General features: G+C 48.3%; 1 protein-coding gene across 4 annotated transcripts in view; it reads left to right on the top strand.

Annotated features, from left to right (window-relative positions):
• The window catches only part of ASAP2 (ArfGAP with SH3 domain, ankyrin repeat and PH domain 2), a 158,276-nt gene that overhangs the window by 87,491 nt on the left and 46,185 nt on the right, over window positions 1–24,600 (top strand). For 2 of the 4 annotated variants that reach the window (XM_027556112.1, XM_027556115.1), the window contains exons 6-12: window positions 1,541–1,670; window positions 6,076–6,161; window positions 12,860–12,935; window positions 13,208–13,294; window positions 14,113–14,121; window positions 19,821–19,924; window positions 21,005–21,074. In XM_027556112.1, the coding sequence (XP_027411913.1) occupies window positions 1,541–1,670; window positions 6,076–6,161; window positions 12,860–12,935; window positions 13,208–13,294; window positions 14,113–14,121; window positions 19,821–19,924; window positions 21,005–21,074 (562 nt within the window). The remainder of the gene's footprint in view (window positions 1–1,540; window positions 1,671–6,075; window positions 6,162–12,859; window positions 12,936–13,207; window positions 13,295–14,112; window positions 14,122–19,820; window positions 19,925–21,004; window positions 21,075–24,600) is intronic. The other 2 variants (XM_027556113.1, XM_027556116.1) reach the window with 1 other exon arrangement.

The raw sequence follows: 24,600 nt of genomic DNA, 5'->3' as shown, positions 1-24,600 counted from the left end.
ATTCAACCCTGAATATTCATTGGAAGGACTGACGTTGACGCTCCAATCCTTTGGCCACCTGATGCAAAGAGCTGACTCATTGAAAAGACCTTGATGCTGGGAAGGACTGAGGGCAGGAGGAGAAGGGGACCACAAAGGACAAGAAGACTGGATAACCTCATTGACATCATCATGAGTTTGAGCAAACTCCAGGAGATGGTGGAGGACAGGGAAGCCTGGTGCGCCGCAGTCCATGGGGTCGTGAAGACCTAGCAACTGAAAAATAACAACAATCCTGGGATAAATTTTAAAACTCACTCTACCCACTTACACGTGAGATTAGATTATTCTGAGAGGCCCTGTGATGTGTAACAAATAGCTTTAAGACATCTTTAAAATTCCTGGCCTGCAGTTCCATACCTGACCATTTTGAGAGTGACCGACGTCTGGCCTGGATCTCAGGCCCTTTGCAGTAGCGGTGGCGTCAGGGGCGCCTCGGGGCTGCGTAATTGTCCTGTGACCTCAGGGGCCTCCAGTCACACTCCCTCCTGGGGCGTGAGTCACTGCAGCAACATCTCTACCAGGTGGTCACCTGCTGCTCACCTGTTCAAGTCAGTGACTGTCTACTGCGTGCCTAGTGCTGTGCTTCAAATAAAAAACAAGAATTAGAAGCTCTGTCTCTTGCCTCTTCTTCAATACCCCCTCCCCAAACGATGGGGACTCTGGACCCAGAGGAACCCATTTCATGTTGAACACTTTCTGAGGAGTGCTGCTTGTGTGGTGTCGGTGTCTGCCTTGGGTGCTGTGCAAAGAGTCTCTGCCCTTCTCTTGGTGGTAACCTTGACACTTCTGAGTGCTTTCTGTGGCTTTTGTTTAGTTTCCTTTTTCTCCCGAATAAAAGTCTAATTAGTATTTCAAGCCCTTCCTAACTGATGTGACTTGTAGTTATCCAGGTCTCCTGTCTTAGGACACACTCCAGAGAGGGGTCAGCTGGTACCCTTTACTGCACACTGGACTCAGGAGCACAGTCGAGCAGGAAATAAAGACAGAGGGGAATAAAGCCTAAAAACGGGAAAGGTCATCTGTTTCCTTCTGTGACTGTGAAAGTGTTAGAGCTCAGTTGTATCCAACTCTTCACAATCCCATGGACTATAGCCCCCCCAGGCTCCTTTCTCCATGGAATTCTCCAGACAGAAATACTGGAGTGGGTTGTCAATTTCCTTCTCCAGGGCATCTTCCCAACCCAGGGACTGAACCCAGGTCTCTTGCATGGCAGGCAGATTCTTTACCATCTGAGCCACCAGAGAAGTCCTCTGTGACCTTGAGCACTGTCCTAGTGGAGTTGCTTTGGAAGCATTTGCTGAGTTCAGTACTCAACAGAAAGGGCCAAGACGGATATTTTTGGGGACAATTCGCGTCTTTTCTTCCCAGTGAGTTCAAGTCCGTCCTGTGCTGAGACATCTCAGGGAGCATTTGTGTCCAGGGTGGGCGTCAGGATCGCAGAGGGGACTCCCCAGTCTAGAGGTGTCTTGACTGATTCTCTCGCTTTTCCACATGTTAGAACCAAGATAGAAAAGGAGAAGAAGGAACACGCCAAGCTCCATGGGATGATCCGCACGGAGATCAGTGGGGCTGAGATCGCGGAGGAGATGGAGAAGGAGCGGCGCTACTTCCAGCTGCAGATGTGCGAGGTGGGCGTGCGAGGTGGGCAGGCAGGGCTCACAAGAGGCCTCAGGGCAGCGCCGAGGTGCCGTGGATGCTGTTGTCCACTTTCTGCCTCTCAGGCAGCCTTAGGCTCCTGGAGTGTGGGATTAGATTAATCTGACATCAAGATTTATTAAAGGTAGGGAAAGACTCATTTGAAAGATGGAGGAGGAAATGGCAATGCAGTCTAGTATCCTTGCCTGGGAAATCCTGTGGACAGAGGAGCCTGGTGGGCTACAGTCCATGGGATCACAAAAGAGTCGGACATGACTTACAAATAGAACTTGGAAGAAGGTTCTTTCTGCCTCACACAGATCCTCCTGGAAACACCTCTTCTCCGCTTTAAGTCAGCTAGAATACCCCCTTAAAGTGAAGTTGCTCAGTTGTGTCCGACTCTTTGTGACCCCAAGGATTGTAGCCTACCAGGCTCCTCCGTCCATGGAATTTTCCAGGCAAGATTACTGGAGTGGGTTGCTGTTTCCTTCTCCAGGGGATCTTCCTGACCTGGGGATCGAACCTGGGTCTCCTGCATTGCAGGCAGATGCTTTACCATCTGAGCCACCAGGGAAGCCAGAATACCCCCTTAGGTGCTTTTAAGGAGGTACCGGGGTGGTGAGACCCCCTCCCCCAACAGCCGTGGTCCCCTCTGTGAGAGTGAGGGTCTGTTTCCAGAAGCCCCTGCCTTTGCAAGTGTCCGCCCCCGACCCCTACCCTGGGCTCCACCTGCTCGGGGTAAGGATGCTCCCAAGGCCTGAAGTCCTCTGTCCCACTCCACCTGCAGCCTGAGTCCTCACCTCCGGGAGGGGAAAATGGCAGGACCAACACTCAGAACTTTTCTTTGCTGGAGGCTCAGGGATGGAAAGTCCCCAAGACCAGCCATGCAAGCCTTTGCTTCCAGCCTGTTTTTCATGCCTTGCTTGGAGGTCTGTTGGTTGAAACAGCTCCTGAAAACAGTTCCCCTCGCCCGAGGGCTCCTGCCTCCAGGCAGCGGCAGTGGAGTATCCGTGCTTGGTGGCGTTTGTGTTCCCCCACAGCAGTACGGACGTACGTGCTGAGTGTGCCCGTGCAGGGGTGACGTTTGTGACAGGCACCAAGGCTCGGTTCAGCCAGCTCTCCTTTCCCTGTAAGCTGTCCACAGCAAAGCTCATCAAAAGGCACTTTGTGATTTTAGGATGTTTGTTAATTACAGCAAGCACCTAGCCTTTCCATACGTGTATCTTAGGAGTGTATTTAAATGACTTTCTATTCCCAGAGCACACCAAGTGGTCCACAGAGGAGAATCCATCCCTGGGACGAGAGACGTTTGTCTGATATTAGTACAGCCACACCGACTCTCTTCTGGTTTCTGTTTGCATGGGATTTCTTTTTCCAGCCTTTTACTTTCAACTTACTCATATCTTTGGCTCTGAAGTGTGTTTCCTGTGGGCAACCTATATTTGGGTCATGATTTTTTTATCCAGTCTGACAATCTCTGCCTTTTGATGGGATTCTTTAATCATTCACACTTGATGTTACTGTGTATGTGGTTGCGATAGTAACATCAAAAAAGTCTGTTCTTTTACTTTTTTTTTTTATGTCTTAGGTCTGTTTTGTTCCTCTGTCTCTCCTTTGCTACTTTGAATACGTGAATCCTTTGCTACATGAATATTTAGAAAGGTGTAACTAGGCTCAAAGTGTTCCTGTAGACAGGAGAGTGGATGTTTTTATCCACATGCTGTTTTATCACAGCAGGCATCACTTAGACTAACACCTGTCTAGCCCATTTCGCACAGTGTTGGAGAAATCAGCCCGGACGACAGGAGACAGGGATGAGGAAGCAAAACTGCTGCACGTCATGCAGACACAGGGCGTTGCTTTTATTGAAGGGGGATAAAATGAAGTAGAGTGTTTCACGGAGAGTGGATTTGGAGGGGCCTGTGTGTGAATTCAGGTTGTGCTCTCTCTTTGGCTAGTGAGGAGGAAAGCCGTTGACCTGAACTCTGCAGGACTGCTTATTCAAGTACGTTTAGGGACGAGAGACTCAGCCTGGGTGTTACTGGCATTTCCTCGTGGTGAGGGTGTGCTTTCTGCAGCGTGCACCCAGCACTGGGGCTTGTCCTTGTCTGGGTGAATGGGCTGTGAGGACTGTCAGAAGGGTTATTTTATTGGAAGGGCTCTATCTACTCGACACCACTAAGTCACACACATGAGTCGTCTTTTGGGCGGGTCCCCAGGCTGTGCTGAGTGTCACAGGGTCCCCGCTCTTCAGAGCTGGCTGGGGCAGGGCCCAGCCCTGTGTGCAGACACAAAAGTGGAGGTGGGCCAGTGGGCTGTGAGGTCGGAGTTTGCAGAGCAAGACTCATCTGATGAAGCTGCAGACGGTGACCAGCCAGACCTGGGCTGGAAAGAGAGCGTGTCTGAAAAGCAGTCCCCGAGAACCTGGCCCCTCAGTGAAGACTGCTGGAGTTACAGTGGCTTTAAAATCGTTCAACCGCTTCCTCAAACTGAAGCCCTAGAGCTTTGTAAATGCTCGACGTTATTCAGGTGTTTACCATTTTAGTTGCCTCGGATCTAATGTAGAGAAGTGACTTTCAGGTGTTTATATTCTAAACCTGTGGGATTTTCTCTTCAAAATGAATTTTATAAAGACATTCAGTATGCCAGATCGGTAATACAGATGAATAGAGAATGTATGAGAGATCTGCTCTTGCTTTTCTTATGATTGTAAAAATATGTGCTTTAAAACATTGGTCAGTGTATATGTGTGTGTGTATATGTGTGCATGCATGCATACTTAGTCGCTCAGTTGTGTCCGACTTTTTGCAACCCTACGGACTGTAGCCCATTAGGCTCCTCTGTCCATGAGGATTCTCCAGGCAAGGATACTGGAGTGGATTGCCATGCCCTCCTCCAGGGGATCTTCCTGACCCAGGGATTGAAGCTGTGTCTCTTATGTCTCCTGCATTGGCAGGCGGGTTCTTAACCACTAGCACCACCTCGGAAGCCCATGTATATATGTGTATATGCATAAAAGAAATTAAAAGTCACTACACATTTTACTTATTAAGGTAACCACCTTGACATTTAGTGGCACATCTTCCAGATGTCCCTGGTACGCATACATTAAAGACAGTGTGTATAACCAGGATCATTCTCTACTGCTGCTTTGTATTCTGATTATTTTCACTCACTAGTGTGCCACAGACATCTTTGCCATCAGGAAGTCTCTGCTTTATTGGCTTGATTACTAACAGCCCTTCTTTCTATGGATGCACCACACTGTAGTTCCCCATTCATAACATTTGGCCTGTTGCCATTTTTCACTTTTACAGGCAAGTCTGCAATGAACCTTCTTTTCCATTTATCTTTGTAAATTTTTATGATTGTCTTCTTAGAATAAATACCCGAAAGTAGAATTTCCAGGTCAAAGTGCACATGGATTTTAACATTGACGCATGGCCAAACATCTCATTAACCATCTAACCATTTTGCTACATTGCCAGACATCTTTATTTAGTTAACAGTGAATAAGTATCAGAAAGGAGGGAGATGAGGATGTAAAGGCAATGATGTAGTTACCGTTTCAGAGCAGCCGGGCAGGAGGACACTTGAAGGCGAGTTTCCCAGGTTATAGCTGAGACGCCAGTGGTCAGTGGGGGTCAGCAGCTCTCTAGGGGGCTTTCAGCCTTAGAGGTGACTTATTCTCAGGATTGTAAATATCTCCTATTTCGATAGTGAAGGGGACAGGGAATTTATGGGATCTTTTGTTCTATAAACTCTTAGCAAAGAGCAAATGTACATCCTGATACTAGTTCTATATATCCCTGGGGTTTCCTGTTGTTTTATGATTGTTAATGAATTCTCCAAGTTAAAAATGATTTTAATTTATTTGAATTTAAACTTTGCTTTTTTAAATTCAAAGAATCACAATGTTTATTTAAACTGTTGGGGAAGTGTTTCAATATCAGAGATGTGGAGACAAAGCCTTAACTACAGAAGACCAGCAGTTAGTGTTTAGACGGTGACCTACCTGAAGAAAGGGCCCTGGAACAGGGGATGTGGACAGCTGAGTCCAGAAGGTGGAACCCTTTCATTCTAACCATCCTCACTCTTCCATGCAACTGGGGCAAAAGTTTCCCCTAGCTGGTAAAGACAGGCTGTTTTATTGCAGGGAGTTCTTGGCACTTAAAGCTAAGTATTTGATTACCCAAAGGTCAGGTAATTCATGTGGCACCAAAATAACCGAAGCATTTAGTTGTGGCATTCAGAAAATATTAAGCATCTATCATGAGCCCTACCCGTAATACACGATGTCAGAGAAGGTAGGGAGGTGACCTGCCCTCAGAAGTTCATGTTCAGCTCATATTCTGTTTCTATGACATTTCCTGTTTTGTTTTTTTTTTTTTTAAACAGTATCTGCTGAAGGTCAATGAAATTAAGATTAAAAAGGGAGTGGATTTACTTCAGAATCTGATCAAGTATTTTCACGCTCAATGCAAGTAAGTTCTTGGTTCTTTTCCTTCATTATCATGGTATTTCAGATGTTTCTCTCTTTACGGCAGCTTCTCGGAGATCTTTAGTATTACGCTGAGGAAAGTATGCATGTATTTAAAAAATACTAGTAAATAAGTAAAAAGAGTGAAACAGTGAGGCATGCTGCAACACAGACGAACCTTCAAAACACACAAAGTGAAAGAAGCCGGAAACAGAAGACCACAGACTGAATGAGTCCACTTGAAAGATCGGGAATGGGCAGACCCCCTGAGACAGGGCTTGAGGGGAGGAGAGGAGTGGGGAATGACTCCCAGGGGGCACAGGGTTTTTTTGGGGGTAATGAAAATATTCTGTAATTAGACAGGGCTGATGATTTCTCAACTTTGTGAATAATAAATATACTAAAACCCACTGAATTGCATGTTTTAAAAGGTTGAATTTTACAGTTTGAGAATTATATCTCAAAAACTAAAAAAATAATCTAAAAATCTACATTACTTTATCAAATATAATTTTTTTTTGGTAAAGTGCCAAATTAGTTTGATTCTTGGATGTTCTTTTTGTTAAAAGAGAAGTGAGATAGTGTTAATGCAGAGTCTTAAATTAGGAGAATACTTCCATGTATTATTGATATGTAAAACAGATGATGTGCTAAGCAAAGGCGGCTGTCTGGGGAGAGAGGGAGAAACGTTCAGGTTCAGGGGCCTGCTTATGTGCTCATCTTCGCGGTGACTGTCAGCCCTCCACACCCCGGGCCTCATCTCTTGGCCTCATTATCTTTCCCGTTCCTCAGTCTGCATCTCACCATTGACGTGAACAGGCTGTGGGCTCATTCGCTGCTGCTGTTGGGTGTGTGCTGTGTTTTAGGAGCCCCCTGAGATGCTGGAGACAGGGTGGTGTACATCCCTGGCACAGCGCCTGCTGGAGCGAGACGCAGGCAAACCCACGTATAATCGGACGCTTCGCTAAGTGTTCTCAAGTACCAGAGTCTGAGAGAGAATATAACAGAAGGACCTAATTTATAATTTAGATTGAGATGGAGGGCAGGGATTTCTTCTCTGTTTCGTCCTTGCTGTGGTTTCCAGCTGGCAGAGCACAGCGCCTGGCCCACAGGAGGTGTTCAGATTCTTGAGTTACCTGCAGGTCTCTCTCAGGGATGTGGATTCAGGGGTCTGAAGGACACGGAGGGGCCGGCAGGTGGGGAGCAGGGGAAGAACCTTCCAGGCAGGGGCAGGGTCTCGAGGCAGGAGGGAGGCCAGCCCACTTGAAGCCTCGTGAGTGAAGTGAAGCTGCGTGGGAAAGCTGGAGGCGGGCACAGCCTGGCGTCTTGTTCACAGCATTAGATTCTGCCCCACACGTATGGGGAGGCGCCCAAAGTTTCAAGCAGAGGATTTGTTCAGCAAGTGTTGGTTGAGCTCCTGCTGTGTGCCGGAGGACATAGAGTGATACAGAAGGTCCAGGTGATGCAGCAAGAAGGAAACCGAGCTCCTACCTGTGTGGACTTACCGGTGGGACTGGGCACAGCAGCTAGCCAGCCAGCAGGGGTGTGACAGTCTCCAGGAGTGGCTGTGACCTTGAGGAGGCTGCTGCAGGACGAGAGTGGAGTGGAGTTGATTGGGAACGTCAGGGAGGTGTCTCCCGATCCAATTCTGCTTTCACGGGGTTGCTCTGGGTGCCGAGAAGGACCAGATGGAATGGGGTGGCTGTGCGACCACTCAGGTGCAGGGGTCGTGTCTGAGGGGGGCTGGAGCCCGGGCTCCCTGGGCCTGGGGATGTGTGGGTGGCGTGGAAATCTCTCAACAGTGTTGTTCCTACATGCGTCCACATGCCTTTCCCTTAATGGGCCGTGCCCTGCACTGATACCCTTTGCCCTCCTGTCCCCTTTTCCTGGAACGCCGTTCTGTTCCTTCTGTGCCTTCCCCCAGCCTCTGGTCCTGTGAGACCCGGCTCAGGTGTAGCTGCCGCTGTGAGAACGTCCGCCCGCCCCACCTGCGCATGGCTCTTCCCTCTTGTCACCATGGTGCTGCCTGCACATGCCCGCGATGGCGCCTTTCATGTGTCGTGTCTCCCGCCCAGCATATCCTCTGCAGAGATGTCCTCCGTGACATTTACGTTTTCACCTTTGGCCATGTCGCGTTTCCTTGGCCCGGTTTGCAGTGATGAATTGCACTGAATTGGGTGGAGCCGGGCTTCGGAATTCTTAACACGCCTCTGGCCATGTTGTGTTTCCGAAGTCGAGGCCCAGCAGCAAAGGGAGATGTGTCGTGTGGTTCATCCTGGGTTAAAAGAAGAGCTCCCGGCATGGAGTTCAGAAAATAGGAAGACCCTCAGTTTGTAGAATTTGTAGGATGAATTCTTTTACAGAAACTCAAAATGCTATGTGATGATCATGCAAGTTACTTGTTCAGTCTTCTCCTCGTAACCTTATGTGAGGCCATTTAGGAAGTGGGTCGCTTCCTTGCTGATATTTTATTTTTGAAGAAGTTATTCTGGGGTTTCCTTTTTTATTTTTTTCCTTTATTTTGCCCAAACTAATCAGTTGGTTAGCAACAGACCACTTGTGGAAAAGTGAACGAGTTGGCCTTTTATGGGCATGAGCTCAGTAACTTTTAAAAATGATGAGTCTTCCATTACTTCCTTTTTGGATGGAGCTTGTGTGTGTGTGTGTATACACATGTATAATACTGCATGCTCTTCAAATAATTTGAGAAGCTTTGACTTTTCAAATGCATATTTGGAGGGCATAAAACGTGGAGCTTGAGTGATTCAGCCATTGGATGAAGGAGCCTGTGGCCACACACGTGTTTATCCGCTGGGCAGTTCCCACGTGTCCCCATTTCACACTCTCCGTCTCCACGTCGTGAGCACGGCCCAGCCTGGTGAGCGCGGTGACCCCAGGGCAGAGGCAGCCTGCTCAGCAGGGGCAGCTGGTCTCTGCAGGTGCCCAGAGGCCTCGTGGTGAAGCCTAGATTCCCTGGAAGCGTACTTGCGTGTTCTTCCTGAGAACTGCTTAGACAGACTTTACTCTTCTTCCTTTTTGCTTTCTCCAGAAGCCTTCTTGAAGAGTATCTTCTTCATCTTCAGTTGCTCAGATGTGTCCAACTCTTTGCGACCCCATGGACTGTAGCCCACCAGGCTCCTCTGTCCATGGGATTCTCTGGGCAGGAATACTGGAGTGGGTTGCCATTTCCTCCTCCAGGGAATCTTCCCAACCCAGGGATCAGACTCTGTTCTCCTGCATTTCCAGGCAGATGCTTACCACTGAGCCACCTGGGAAGCTGATCGTCTTATAAACTTATGATCTATGCCTTTTATATCATGTAAGGAAAGAACTTGCATCTCCAGTTCCTAGAAGAGCCTGGACAGTGTCTTACTAGCCTTTGCTGCTGAAGACTGAGGCTCCTGTTCTCTAGTGGAATCTAAAACTAGGCAGTCTTTAAAACAAAAACGGTGACGTTCTAGACAGTGGTGATGAGCGCTGCAGTGACTCGTTCTTTGTACCTGCTGGGAACCTCTGTGACCAGTGGCAGCTGATGTCCTTGGTGTTGCAGATGGAATAAGACCTTCTCTGGTGCCCGGGAGAAGTTCCCTCCAGGAGAGAGAGGGCCAGAGGCCATCAGCCGTGAGGGGGTGCTGGTGGGAAGGCTTAGGAGGGGGAGCCCGCCCTGCTTGTTGGGCACATGAAGGTTAAATTTCAATGGGGGTATTAAAGCCTGGCGAATTTGATCAGGTAGGCTAGAAAACATTAGATAAAGAGCAAAATGTGGTATTTGGTAGTATGGGCTGCCGTCTCTGGTCGCACAGAGTCAGACACAACTGAAGTGACTTAGCAGCAGTATGGATGATACTGTGGAAGCCTGGGAAAGCGCTGACAGGCTCAACCAAAGAAAACTGCCTGGGAGTTTGTACTTAGGCTTGAAGTGACAGCAGTTGGTAAAGAGGCCCCTTGTTTTGAAGCATTCCCCTTAAGGGCAGAGAAGATAGACACGACACACATGCCTCAATAAGGATTGGTGCACAAAAGATAGGAGTTTTGAAAATCAGGGGGAAGAGCTTTCTAGGTAGATGGTCAAGATTGGCAAGGCTTTCCACAGCGATGAAATCTAAGTCTGGATCATTCTTGCAAGCACAGGGCCCAGTGTTGCAATGCGGACGGTGTCTGTGATGAGAAACACTTCTCTGGGCTCCTGACTCCGCTGCGGGGTGCACCGGAGACCGTTGCCAGGCTCAGAGGTTCCGGGGCCAAGCACCTGCTGCCCCGCGCCGGGAGCAGGACCCTTTCTGGGCCAATCCCCTGTGATGTTTCTCCCCCTCCCTAAACTAGTGTGTGTTCAACTTCCCTTCCCTCTCTGCCTCCTTCTCTCCCTCCCCACCCCCTGCCCCCCAACCATCACCTCTTGCCTTCACCTATTTTACAAGAATTTGAATTGATTAGTGGAATAGTTATACAAGAAAAAAATAAAACTCAGACAAAACGTCAGAACCAAATGAGTTCATGACAGGAGAGAGATGTTTGCCCTCTCGTTCCTGTGTTTGTGCTTCCCAGTTTCCTTTTCAGTTTAAAATTGCTGCTCTGGGTCGGGCATTGTGCTCAGAGTGGAAACACAGGGACGTGCAAGACATGGCATTTCTGCCCTGGCAGTGGAAACAGACACGTGGAAAAGTCATTATAACCCGGACACAATTGCTCTACCAGAAGCATGTTCTATATTTAGGGGAAAAAAAACACAAGTTAGGCAAAATGCAGGAATGAGAATGTAAAGTGAAATTACGCAAATATCTAAAGATTAAAGTAAGAAATGCTGATAGCCCAGCCTCTTTCCTAATAACCAGCTCGTCATGGTTTGTGGCCCGCATGCCATGTGTGTGTTTCCCCCTTCCTTCCTTCCTCCTCCCTCCTTGGAGTTATTGTACTAAGTGCCATGCAGTGTTGTTTCTACAGCCCCTCCTATTAATTGCAAACTTGATACAGGAAATTCCCACAGGACTGTTGCTGAGTTTAAAAGAAAGAAACGTGTGAACCCCAGGTCACTTTTTGAAGATAGTCTCCTTGGTACCCAGTAAACCGGCAGAAGTTAGAGACACCTTCCTTCCTTCATTAATTTCTTCCTTCAGCAAATATCGTGCGCTTGAGATGTGCCAGGCTTTGCGGATACTGTGTCCTCACTCTCCCAGAACTTCGGATCTGATGGGGGAACTATATTTTAAACTGTTACCCCAATGAACACATAACGGCAGTTGTGGCAAGTGTTTCGAAGCCAGAGACAGGATCTCTGAGAATCTGGTGAGGAGGCCTCTTTGAAGGGAGGGGAGTGTGGCACACCTTGCTGATGAGACTGTATTTAGCTGAAGACTTGGAGAGTGAGTGGGAACCAGCAGGTAAACCAGAAGGCAGACTGCAGGGCCTCCTCAGAGGGAAGAACAGTCTGTGCAGAGGGCCTGAGGCAGGGATGGCTGGGTGGCCACGGAGGCGTAGGGAGAAGTGAATAAGGGGCAAGGAGAGTGGACTGGAGCTTGGAGGTGGGCGCTTTAGGCCTTCTTACAGGTTTTGAACCCTCGCCTAAGCTCCCGGAAGCCTCTGCTGCCCCTCAAATGGGCTCAGAGGCCGAGCTGCAGAAAAAACTCGTCCAGTCTCCATTCTCATTCCTGAATCGCTTGTTATAAGTGACTTTATGAGCCCTGGGTTCTGAGTGTTAAAAATGTTCCTTTTGATATTTGATCTCAAGTTCTCTGACCACGTCTCCCTGCTCTGCACACACGGCCATCCGTGTGCATTTAAGCCAGCTTGCTTTTTATCTTTGTCCTTTGTCTTTTCCACTTAGCTGTGGCCTGTTAAGGAGCCTAATTTAGTGTCTTACTCTTATATTCACCCTGTGCTTCTCTGGCCTCTGACTCTTCTACTTCTGAACCCAAGCCTCTGCTGCGATTTGTCGGGAGAGTCCTGTTTTCCCACTATAAACTGAGAATTTAGGGTTCATTTTATATGAAACGGTAGCATTTCAACCTTTTCTGCTCTGTTCGTCACTAGATAAGTAGCTTTTAGCACCTAGGCACATTGACTCTTGTTATTCAGATGGTTGTTTCTCTCGCTTGGGCTCTGTGGTTCCCCTACCCTGGTGTCCACAGACTCTGCCTGTGTGGCATCAGCAAGTGACTGGTGACCATCTGAATCTTCCAGGAAAAATCACAGACACTAGGCTTATTGCCAGAGAAGGCAATGGCACCCTACTCCAGTACTCCTGCCTGGAAAATCCCATGGGCGGAGGAGCCTGGTAGGCTGCAGTCCATGGGGTCGCTAAGAGTCGGACACGACTGAGCAACTTGACTTTCACTTTTCGCTTTCATGCATTGGAGAAGGACATGGCAACCCACTCCAGTGTTCTTGCCTGGAGAATCCCAGGGACGGGGGAGCCTGGTGGGCTGCTGTCTATGGGGTCGCACAGAGTCAGATACACTAAAGTGACTTAGCAGCAGCAGCAGGCTTATTGTGGTTCCTTCTCAATTCATCGCTCATAGTTTTGAACATCACTTTGTTCGTGGTTTGCCTGATATTTTAAGGTTTGGTTCCTAGGTTCCTAGTCTTTCCCCCCCCAGGAATTACATCATGATCTCAGCCATTTCCTTTAAAGAAGTCTTTTTTCTCCATCTAACAAAATTGTTTTCTCTTTTATGAAACCCAGCCTATGCTCTTTTTTCCTCCTAGTTTTTTCCAGGATGGACTGAAAGCAGTCGAAAGCCTCAAACCTTCCATTGAAACACTTTCCACAGACCTTCACACAGTAAGTAACTATCCTCCCACGTGAGTGTCGTAAGTATGCACTATGCACTTGGATTTAAACATTGATCCCGTGCAATCTCGTGTTTATATGCCGCGCTGCCCAGAACGTGACTGCCCTGGAGCACCCCCACGCAGCTTGGGGAACGGGGTTCCCACTCTATCCTCCGTCTTGGAGTCGGGGGGAAGGTTGCAGTTGTTGAGAAATGACCATGAGCTCCACCGTCTCGTTGCACCTCAGCCGTACTTTCTCTGCTTTGTTATATTTTTTTAAAGATCAAACAGGCCCAGGACGAAGAGAGAAGGCAGTTGATACAGCTCCGAGATATTCTGAAATCGGCATTACAGGTTGAACAGAAAGAGGTGAGGGGATTTAAGTTTGAAAAACCTTTCATCCCTTAGTCTTGGGGGCTCTAGGACTGAAGAGGTGAGATCCAGGTCTCTGGGTGCTCCTTCACTCCGGGGTTGTGCTGGACAGCATGAAAATATGTAGTTTGTTCTTTGAGTTGGTTTTATAAAACCATCTTTTAAAATACACTTGTTTCATGGAGGAACCATTACCATAAGCCTTACCTTAACGGCAGCATTTCAACAATTGCTGCTCCGTCCGTCTTACCGTCTCTTCACGTAGACACTCGTCGTTCATATCAGTTACTGTTGATTCGCTCCCCGGGCTCTGTGGTTCCTCTGCCCTGATGTCCATGGGCCCTGCCTGTGTGGCATCAACAGGTGACTGGTGACCATCTGGATCTTCCAGCCCAGAGATAATGTTCCATAAAATGGGAGGAGCTCGATTTTCTGCTTTCTGATAGGTAGAAAACTTGGTTTCTTACATCATCTCTTTCATATAATTATTCCTTCTTTGTGTACTAACACATTTGCAGTGATCATTTGTATGTGGGGAGCTTAGTAGAAAAACCATTAAAAGGTACATTTTAAAGTGATTTCATATGTTTGCTACAGTGCAGATATTATAATGTGAAACTTAATGCAAACACACATCCTTGTCGATGAAATTAAGTGAGTTTCAATTGTCAATGAAATCAATCATCTATTAAATGACAGCAGAGTGTAAAGTTCACTGCTAGCATTTTGGCATGCTCTATTTTGTTTGAAGTTCTTGTACTATAACTGAATATTGTTGTTTTTCTCCCGAATGCATTTACCTTTTGTGACCGAAGTCTAGGAGAGTAAGTAGTTCAGTATTTTTAATAAATCGTAGAACTTTGCATGCTTTCTTCATGAACTTCAAAAAATAGATATTTCTTCCGAGAAATGTCTAGTAGCAATTTTTATTTTTGTGCTTCCTCTTCCACAAGAGCTGTGGGTTTTATTTAAGACCAAAGAATTTGAATGCATAACTGTTAGTGAAATGGAAGTTTTCCAAATTTCCAGTTTAGCCTTTGGGGGTCACTCCTTTGTGAAGGTGAAACCGCTGGCCCCCTCCCCTTCCATTGCATCACTGAGTTCTGCCTGTCTTCTGAAGCACCTTGATGCCTGCCTTGGGAGCGGGGGCCGCCTCTGTTCCCCCCAGCCCCAGTGATCTGTATTGCACATTCTGTTTGAGTGACTTTTAAAAAAAATGACAGCATATATATTTGGGGGCTTTTTGGCCGTGTCCTCAAGTGTACAGATGCTTTTTTCTCCAGCTGGACCTCAAACGGGCAGAGGAGGCCTTCCAGCCTTCTGTGCCCGGCCGGCCATCACGTCATCGCACCATATTGCTCCTTCTGTAGGCTCTTGGTAAACACGGGTCAGCTGAATGAAAGGTTGGCAGATTGAGGTCGGATGTAGTGCTGGGAATTTCTCATAGCCTGGTGACTTCCTCCAGGGCTAGAGAAATCTAGGTCCTGATATTCCCAAACATGGAATATAAACAGCAAAAGGCGGGGGGTGGGGGGGGTGCGGGGGAAGAGCTTAGAGTATGGAGACTACAGTGGCCTGATTGTAACCAGAGGAGATGGCATTGATGTAGGAGCCACCGGCCCCAGAGAACTCAAAGGGGATCCCTGAAGAAGGGTCAGACCTGTGAAGCAAAACCCAGGTTTAAAATCCCGGAGAGCAGGTGCTGGGGTTCAATAGCCTTCTGGGCACAGAGAGGGAGGCCAGTGTTTGCTTTGGCTGGCTGGGAAGAGGAGGTTATTTATAGCTCTGCAGAAAAGTGTAACAAACTTACCAGCACAGACCAGAAGTCTTTAATGGCTTGTTGTTTTTGTTTTTTTGTTGACCAGCCTGTCTGCCCCAGATGCACACAGGGGTCAGGTGAACCTTCTTGACCGGCTCCTCTGGCTTTACACCCAAAGATGGAACCCACCCATCCACTGGCTGTGAATGTGTTGTCTTTTCTGTGTCTCACACTCTGTGTTGCTTTTTGATGATGATATTTCATCAGCTGGACGTTATGTGAATACACTGCAAGTAGTTAAAAAAAAAAGTGTGTAAGTTAAATTTGATCTATTTTAAAATGATTTTTTACTGAGGTCCCTGCAGTTACAAGAATTGAACATTTGGGCGTTGCTGTTGTTTAGTTCTCATTGCTTTTTGGATTCTCTTCTGTGACGCAGAAAAATGAAGGTGTTGATGGATTTTATTCAGTGTTTTAAAAATTCTAAATCTCCATGATTATAGTTCATAAAAATTAGGTAACATGCCCCAAAGAAACTGCATTGTTGGTTGGTAGGACTTACCCTCTATGTCCTGCCTGCTTCGCTTCTCAGGACTTTCCAGGCACTTATCAAGTGTGACTAGTAATCAGGCCTTACAACAGCAGGGCAGGCAGGTAGTGTTAACCCATATTCACAACTTGAGTCTGAGAAATGCAGTTGCTGGAGTGAACTCAGGTTTGAGCCCTGGTCTCTTCCACTGCAGGGCTCTTCTCTTTCCAGCTATATTATGTGACTTTAATAATATCTCTGTCAGATAGTATCTTTTAAGAAGCTACTCAGAGGAAATTCTCTGGCGGTCCAGTGGTTAGGACTTGGCGCTTTCACTGCCAGGGATCGGGTTCAATCCCTTGTTGCTGCTGCTGCTGCTACTAAGTCGCTTCAGTCGTGTCCGACTCTGTGCGACCCCAGAGATGGCAGCCCACCAGGCTCCCCCGTCCCTGGGATTCTCCAGGCAAGAACACTGGAGTAAGTTGCCAGTTCCTTCTCCAGTGCATGAAAGTGAAAAGTGAAAGGGAAGTCGCTCAGTCGTGTCCGATGCTCAGCTACCCCATGGACTGCAGCCTTCCAGGCTCCTCCATCCATGGGATTTTCCAGGCAAGAGTACTGGAGTGGGGTGCCATTGCCTTCTCTGCAGTCCCTCGTTGGGGAACTAAAATCCCACAAGCTGCGTGGCAATGGCCAAAAACAAGCGCTGCTAACAGGGAACCGGTGGTAGGAGATGTTCGCAGACCACAGCTTAGCGCTCACTTAGCAGAGCCCCGCCCTGGTGTGTCCATGCACTTGTGCCCGGGGACATGCCCGGGGAAGACGGGGGCAGTTGGAATCACACCCATCCCTTGGCAGAGAGACTTGAAGCCTCCAATCCGCTCATCATGACAGGTGTCTGAACATAGACTTTCTGAGAGGCAGATGGATACAACGTAAAAGTGTTTGTGATGTTCTAGATTCCTAGGAAGCTCAGGGATATTTCTTGGGTGTGTGTGTGTATCTCTCCCCCTGATACTTCTCGGGTGTGTGTGTGTGTGTGTGTGTGTGTAAAATAATATGCAGCATCCTCCTTCTCCCAAGGCCTTCCCAGGTGGGGCAGTGGTAAAGAATCGGTCTGCCAGTGCAGGAGACTCATGAGGTGTGGGATTGATTCCTGGGTCAGAAAGATCCCCTGGAGTAGGAAGTAGCAATCCACTCCAGTGTTCTTGCTTGCAAAGTCCCATGGACAGAGGAGCCTGGTGGGCCACAGTCCATGGGTTGCAAAGAGTCAGACACGACTGAGTAACTATGCACAGGTCATGTCCCCACCCCATTCCTGAAGATTTCAGATACGGAGTCTACTGTTCATCTGGGTGGTTTCTATCTCTGCAGGCTCCAGTGGCTAACCCTTCATAAGGCCACACAAAACTGAAGATCTTGGTTGGTGCCTGGGATCTGGGAATTTGTCTGGGTGTCACAGGACAGAGGGTATGTGGGTATTGATAGAATTTTATGAGCTCTTTCTGAAGTTCTATAAAATGCCTACATAACCTGTGTGCTTCAGACATACAAACCGTCCCCACAGGGAGGTTCACTCAATTGGGTCTTAGGTCGTCCTTGGCCCTTCTGGGGAAGCATGGGTACGTTGGAGAGTCTTCCAGAGTCTGGGCAGTGTGGACGCCCCGGCCAGTTGTCCGTGTTGTTAGGTGATGGATATCCTTAGAATGAAAGGCTCTTGTTCCTTGATGTACATTCCATTCAGCTGAAATCTTGGTTATATGAAAGGGCCAGCTTTACTTCCTTCCCTTGATCACATGTTGTTTTTTTTGTTGGGTCACAATAGAAGTCTCCTGGAAGGTGTTGAAATAGTTCTAAAGCAGGTTCAGTTTTATGTTAGAGGGATTACATTCCTCTTACAAATTTTAAATTTTATAGTTTCAGATTTGCTTGCACTTTTAAATTAATTCAAGAAACACGTTGTCTGAAGAATAAAACAGTAATTTCTTCCCCAGCCTCTGGCATCGCGTCTGATTCTGTTGAAAAGAAGAACGTCCTTAACATCCTGTTCATAAGACCTGTGAAGAGTTCTGATTAATATGCATGGCGTGAACACTTTTAGCAGTGTGTCACAGGTTGCACCACTTACTTTGTTCAGGGTTTTTTTTTTCCCTCCCCAGATCAATAGACATATTTCTTGGTTGTACAGTGTAGCCTTTTGACAGGTCTATTTTTAGTCTTTCTCAGAGATTCAGATAAGTGAACATGGTTTCTCCATTTCCCCTCTACTGCATTCAGTTCCAGTGATTTTAAAGCTGGTTTGCTCTAAATGTCTGCAGAAGGCAGTGGCACCCCACTCCAGTATTCTTGCCTGGAAAATCCCATGGACGGAGGAGCCTGGAAGGCTGCAGTCCATGGGGTCGCTGAGGGTCAGACACGACTGAGCGACTTCCCTTTCACTTTTCACTTTCATGCATTGGAGAAGGAAATGGCAAGCCACTCCAGTGTTCTTGCCTGGAGAATCCCAGGGACGGGGGAGCCTGGTGGGCTGCCATCTCTGGGGTCGCACAGAGTCAGACACGACTGAAGTGACTTAGCAGCTCTAAATGTCTAGTGCCAGTGTATGCTGCCCTTCTGAGCGAATGTGGGAACTGGGACCATTCTCATCTCATGAACGAGCTGTTTGACTTAGTTGTTTAGGGGCATGAATCCCCCTGGAAAAGGAGGATGTTTCTCCTGTCTGGGGCCTGCTTGTTCTGGCTCTGTTGTCAGTTCAGTTGTGGAATGGTTGTGCATATTATTGATTTCTCAGATGAAGATTTAAAAAAAAAATTTCTTGTTTTTTTTTTTTGCTGAATTATCTCACCTATATTTCAGAGTTTAAAAAGTCAGTGCCAGACAGCCCATGTTCATGGATTGGAAAACTTATTATCCTTGGGATGGCAGTATGCCCCCAAATTGATCTACAGATTGAGTGCCATCCCTATCAAAATAAAATCCCAGCTGCCTATTTGCAGAAATCTGCAGGCTGATTCTAAATTCATATGGAAATGCAAAAGGATCCAGAATGGCCAAAGCAGTCCTGAAAAAGAAGAACAAAGTTGGAGGACTCAGCCTTTCTGGTTTCAGAACTTACCACAAAGCTGTAGTAGTCAGGACAGTGTGGCATTGACAGAAAGATGGGCACATAAATCAGTGAAACCCTCACACTACAGTCAGTGGATTTTCAGCAAAGGTGTTAAGACGGTGCAATGAGAAGGGCTTCCCTGGTGGCTCAGATGGTCAAGAATCTGCCTGCCATGCAGGAGACCTGGGTTCGATCCCTGGATCGGGAAGATCCCCTGGAGGAGGGCATGGCAACCCACTCCAGTGCTCTTGCCTGGAGAATCCCATGGGCAGAGGAGCCTGGTGGGCTACAGTTCATGGGGTCAGACAAGAGTCAGACACGACTGAGTGACTTTAATTTTCCAATGAGGAAAGAGTCGTCTTTTCAGTAGATGACGCTGGGACAGGATAGCCAGAGCAAAAGAACGCATTTGGCCCCTGCCTCACGCCATAATAAAAAATTAGTTCCAGAAGGCTGGAGGTTGCCGGATGTGGTAGAATGGGCCAGGTTCTCAGCTGATGGGGTGGATGGTCTGCCCCGAGGGATGCCCACGGCCCTGCTGCTGGGGTGCATGGGGTCAGAAGGAGGGTGGCATTCATGTGTGTTACGTCCCAGGTGTTCACACAGGTGGTCTCCCTCGAGCCTTCCTTGGTTTACGGTCCTGACTAGCAGTTGTCTCCTGTTTTCCCGAGAGGAGACTGAGGCGGGGAGCTTAGTATCTTGCCCAAAGAAAGAGGCGGGATGTTGCTTCGTGTGTTTTGCTTGAAAGCCTCACCTTTGTCAGCGCGCTGCGTTTCCTTTCTTCTCAAAGCCTGCTTTTGCTGCACCAGGAGCTTCTTGCCATTGCCAGGGACTTAAGGCTTGTAAATAGGTGAAATCTAAGGAACTTCACGAGTCACTGCCAGACAGCCCCTTCTTCTTTCAGCCAGTTTGGGGATACCGGTGTTTGTCATCTCCCTCTCCAGCCTGTGGGTGGCATTTATGGGTCCCAGGATATGAATTGTGTATCCCTTTTTGGATGTGTTTAAGAGGAGAAATTCTCTAATTAAAAAAAAAATTTTTTTTTTTTTGTAAGGGCGTAAGTGTCTTTGCTACCTTTTGAAAATTGGAATCTGGACAGGATTAAAAAAACTCGCTTCTTGACCCTTTTCAGGACTTGCAAATGCGCCAGAGCACGGCCTATAGTTTACACCAGCCTCAGGGGAACAAGGAGCACGGCACAGAGCGCACCGGCAGCCTCTACAAGAAGAGCGACGGGTGCGTAGATGGGGTCGCTACAGGCTAGGGATGTGTGTGTGTGTGTGTGTGTGTGTGTGTATAGACGGTGTCGCTACAGGCTAGGGCTGTGCATGTGTGTGTAGACGGGGTCACTGCAGGCTAGGGGTGTACGTAGGGGTATGTGTCGATGGCGTTGCTACAGGCTAGGGGTGTGCGTGTGTGTGTAGACGGAGTTGCTACAGGCTAGGGGTGTATATAGGGGTGTGTGTGTGTGTGTGTGTGTAGATGGCGTCGCTACAGGCTAGGGGTGTGCATAGGGGTGTGTGTGTAGACGGCATCGCTACAGGCTAGGGGTGTGCGTGTGTGTGTGTAGACGGCGTTGCTACAGGCTAGGGGTATGCGTAGGGTTGTGTGTGTATGTGTAGATGGTGTCGCTACAGGCTAGGGGTGTGCCTAGGGGTGTATGTGTATGTAGACGGGGTCACTACAGGCTAGGGGGGTGTGTGTGTGTAGACAGAGTCGCTACAGGTTAGGGGTGTGCATGTGTGTGTGTAGACAGGGTCGCTACAGGCTAGGGCTGTGCGTAGGGGAGTGTGTGTGTGTAGATGGCACTGTTAGAGGCTCAGGGTGTGTGTGCATGCATAGATGGCATCGCTAGAGACTCGGGGTGTATGTGTTTGTGTGTATAGACCGTGTCTCTAGAGGCTTGGGGGGTGTGTGTGGTGCACACATAGACGGCATCGCTAGAGGCTCAGGGTGTGTATGTGTGTAGACGGTCTTGCTAGAGGCTCATGGTGTGTGTGCACACATAGATGGCATCGCTAGAGGCTCGGGGTGTGTGTTTGCATGTGTGTAGACAGTGTCTCTAGAGGCTTGGGGTATGTGCATGTGTGCAGACGGCGTCACTAGAGGCTCAGGGGTTGGGTGTGTGTGTGTGTGTAGATGGCGTCGCTAGAGGCTCAGGGTATATGTACATGCGTAGATGGTGTTGCTAGAGGCTCAGGGAGGGTGTGTGTGTGTGTGTGTGTAGACGGCATTGCTAGAGCTTGGGGGGGGGTGTGTGTGTTGTCCTGCGTCCACAATCTCTGAACTCCTTATCTTTCCCCATGTATCTGTAAGGATCCGAAAAGTGTGGCAGAAAAGGAAGTGTTCGGTGAAAAACGGCTTTCTGACCATATCCCATGGCACCGTAAGTATCCTCTCATTGCGGTCCCCATGGTAATGGGATGAGAGGTGCAGGCTGGAGGCCTGGGGAAGGGACCCGGCCCTGGGTGCTGGCCCTGAGGGTGCATTTTAAACACATTTCCTGCTGAGAAGAGCTTGTCTGGGTTCCTCCTCTGTTTGGTATCCCTGCTCCTTGTTCATGGTTCCCTGATCAGGGGCCCTTGCTGCTTAACAGCATCAAGAACATCTGAGGAGTCGGGTGGTCTGTGGAAATTGAACGTCGCATTTGGGATGATTTCTTCTTTTCCATTAGAGGAAAACAGGCGGTCAGGACTCTGGGAATCAGAAACCTAAGAAAGGAGAGATTTCAGTAACTTCCCTGTAGACACACTGCACCCAGCCTTCATCAGGTTCTTTTCTCTAACCCTGTATACAGTTGCCCGTGCAGGAAATTGAGCCAACATAGGCTGAGCCAATTGGAAAACCAGTCGGAACAGGATGGTTGGCTAATCTGGCTTGCAGAGACTGGGACTTGTAACCACAGTTACAGACACGGCCCTTGTCCGTGGTGGTCTTGAGGCTTGTTATCACCTTACCGGGTGTGGACGTGGGATCTAGTGAAAGCCACGGAGGCTGGTAGACATTTGTTAAATGTCTGGAGGTGGAGTTGGTGGCCATTTTGCTATGACCGAGGACGCTGGTGGTGGCCTGTGTTCCCACGCTCCTGACCTTAGGCCCATGATGGAGAAGAGCCTTCTTCTCTCCCCCACCATCACCAGCTCCCCTGGGAGGGGCAGAGCTGGGCAGGAGCGCACACAGGCTCTCCGGGCACCCAGACGGAGCTCATGGCTCAGTGTGGTTCCAGGGAAACAGCCCTTGTCTGTGTTGAGGAGTCAGGAGACAGAGTAAACCCAACCGAAGGATGGCACTGCGGCGTGGGCTGTGTTCCACCGGGAGAGGCGGCCTCCTTCATGTCCTCTGACTCTGTGTGGGGAGGGAGAGACCATAGAACTAGTGGGTGCCAAGAGGCAGGAGGGGTCTCTGGGGACCTCTGACCTGGGGGTGGAATGGGGCTCCTGCCTGCGCAACTGAAGGTCATTTCTCTAAAATCTGGCCTTCATGGGCCTTCTTTACAGTCACCTCGTCCCTGTGGGGCCTTGCAGTCTGGGTCCTGATGTGAAGTTCTGTGCATATAGGGGTGTGTGTGTGTGTGTGTGTGTATGTGTGTGTAAGGGTGACAGTGCTGTAGACTAAGGAAAGCAGATTGATTCAGTCATCAATCCTCTTTAACATGGAGAATGGAAAAAATAGAGTAAGGCCATGTTCCCTTCCTGCCTTAACACCTGTGATTCTGTGGTTTGCTTTCCAGCTGTTCTCTACTCTGTTTTAACTCAGGTTTACTGTCTCAGTGCAGAAAATGCTATAAAGTAAGACTGGGTTTCCCTGCATGCTTGTTTATAGCCCTAAAGTCATCAGGTCTCTTCGGCTTCATTGGCATGTCCACAAGACCCAGGGCCTCAGCTTGAACCAAAGAGTGGTTCTGCCTACACTTCAGAGATGACAACAGGCCTGGTCATTTCTGCTAATCCTTTGCTGACAACATTGATTCTCATCACATCTGTTGCTTGAGCTTCCTCTTAAAAGATACAGAGGCTTAGTTTTCTTTAAATGTTGCCGGGTTGTCCCAGTTTTCAGCAGATAGTACAGTTATACCCAGCTTTACTAGTGTGGTGACAGCTCAGCTTGCCATACCACCGCCTGTTGAGTGAGCGTTTCCTCTTCGGGGGTTCTGCTATAGGGAGTCCTTCTCTCTGGACGCCTCCTCGTGCCTTTAGCTGCCTGGCCCTCAATGACCTCTGCCTCCAGCCCAGAAGAGTGGCAGGTGCGGGCTTCGTCCCTCTGCCTCCCCTGGGAAACAAGTCAGCCCTCTTTCTTCAGCAGGGTTCCCTGCATGCTGCAGAAGGCAGACCCCAACACCCCAGTGCCACCGCACCCACAGAGCATTCACACGTGAATGAACCCCTACTGAGAAAGGACAGAGGCCTGTTTGGTTTGGTCTGGTTTGAATCTGGCTCCTTGTGTAGCTTACCTGTTCAGCCAGCTTCTCCCTTAGTGTGCTAATTTATCATCAGGAAAAAAAGGGGGCAGTTTTTCCAAGACTCGACCAAGTAAATGGGAATCTTAAAAGCAGAATCCACCACCCAGCTGAGAATTAGGTCTTTAAGTCGTGCGGAAACTTGGGGTATATTCACATTGCTAGGAAAGCTAATTTCTTCCCAGGGAGCTGGCAGCCTTTGGCACATGAGATTATTGTCTTCTGTGTTTCAGCAATGATGACATCCAGGGTGGATTCAGTAGGAAGCCCAAGTTGGTATTCCCCATTAGCCAAGGCTAATTGTGTTTTCTGGCACCGGAAAGAAGTTATCCTTGGGACAAAATGACTCTAATTAGATATCCTCCTTGCCAGATTCATCACTTTGCCACACTGCCAAAGACTGGAGACTGCACCAAGCTGGAAGAGAAAAGTCTGTTGGCTCTTAAAAAAAATTTTTTTTTAATGATTATCAATCAGGCAGAAGGAAGAATATAAGCTTCCTTTTTAAAAACCTGACAAACTGGGGAAAAATGAAATAGCCTGATTAAAATGGAGCCTCACTAATAACCCGTGTCTTCATAGCACTTAGGGCTGTAGGTCTGTTTTCTGCTCCTTCCTGAGTTTTTTCCTGCTAAACTAGGGCTCTTCAAATTAGGCCCTCAAGAAACATTGGTATCTGATGAACTAGACGGCCTGTTCCACAGCTGAATTTTAATGATGGGAGCGTTGCCCCCAAAATTGTAGCACGGAGGGAATTTAATGGATAGAATATTCTCTGCTTAAAATTTTTCTCCCATGAATTTTTCGGACAGCTTTGCTGGCAAGCTCATCATTAATCTGAATGGGCCAGTAGCAAGCCCTTGTTAGTGTAAAACTCGGAACAGCTCAGTGTGGTCGGCTTTTGTGTGTCGTGGCCCATTCTCATGGTTGTCCTTTTGGAATGGTAGCCACATTCACTCCATCGTCATTCCTATTTCATAGATAGGCACTGGATATTTTTCCAGTACTTTGTGTATCTCATGGTGCGCTCACGGTGAAGTCAGAAGTCTGTCTTTGAGAGGAGTTGTGTCTCAGTAAGAATGGACCACTTTCCCAACTGCCCAGGGAAAACGAAAGAACGCAGGTTGGCGGGAGATGGACGGAGGGGAACGCTCACTCCAATGTGGTTCTTTGCTGCACTCAGGACACCAAAGATGATCCAGAAGTGGCTCTGCTTCCCAGGAAGCCGTGTTGAGGGCCGTCAGGAGCCCGGGCTCCAGGGCCGCGCTGCCTGGTTCCATTGTTGACGTCACTGCTCCCAAACTGTGCCTGCATCATCAGATTCACTGTCAGGCTCACTTTCTTTGTAAATGATGGAGCAGTTCCTCCCTGCTAAGTCACTTCAGTCGTGTCTGACTCTGTGCGACCCCAGAGATGGCAGCCCACCAGGCTCCCCCGTCCCTGGGATTCTCCAGGC

This window comes from Bos indicus x Bos taurus, chromosome 11 (assembly GCF_003369695.1).
Source record: "Bos indicus x Bos taurus breed Angus x Brahman F1 hybrid chromosome 11, Bos_hybrid_MaternalHap_v2.0, whole genome shotgun sequence".
Taxonomy (NCBI): Eukaryota; Metazoa; Chordata; class Mammalia; order Artiodactyla; family Bovidae; genus Bos; species Bos indicus x Bos taurus.
This window is presented reverse-complemented; position numbering and strand designations above follow the sequence as displayed.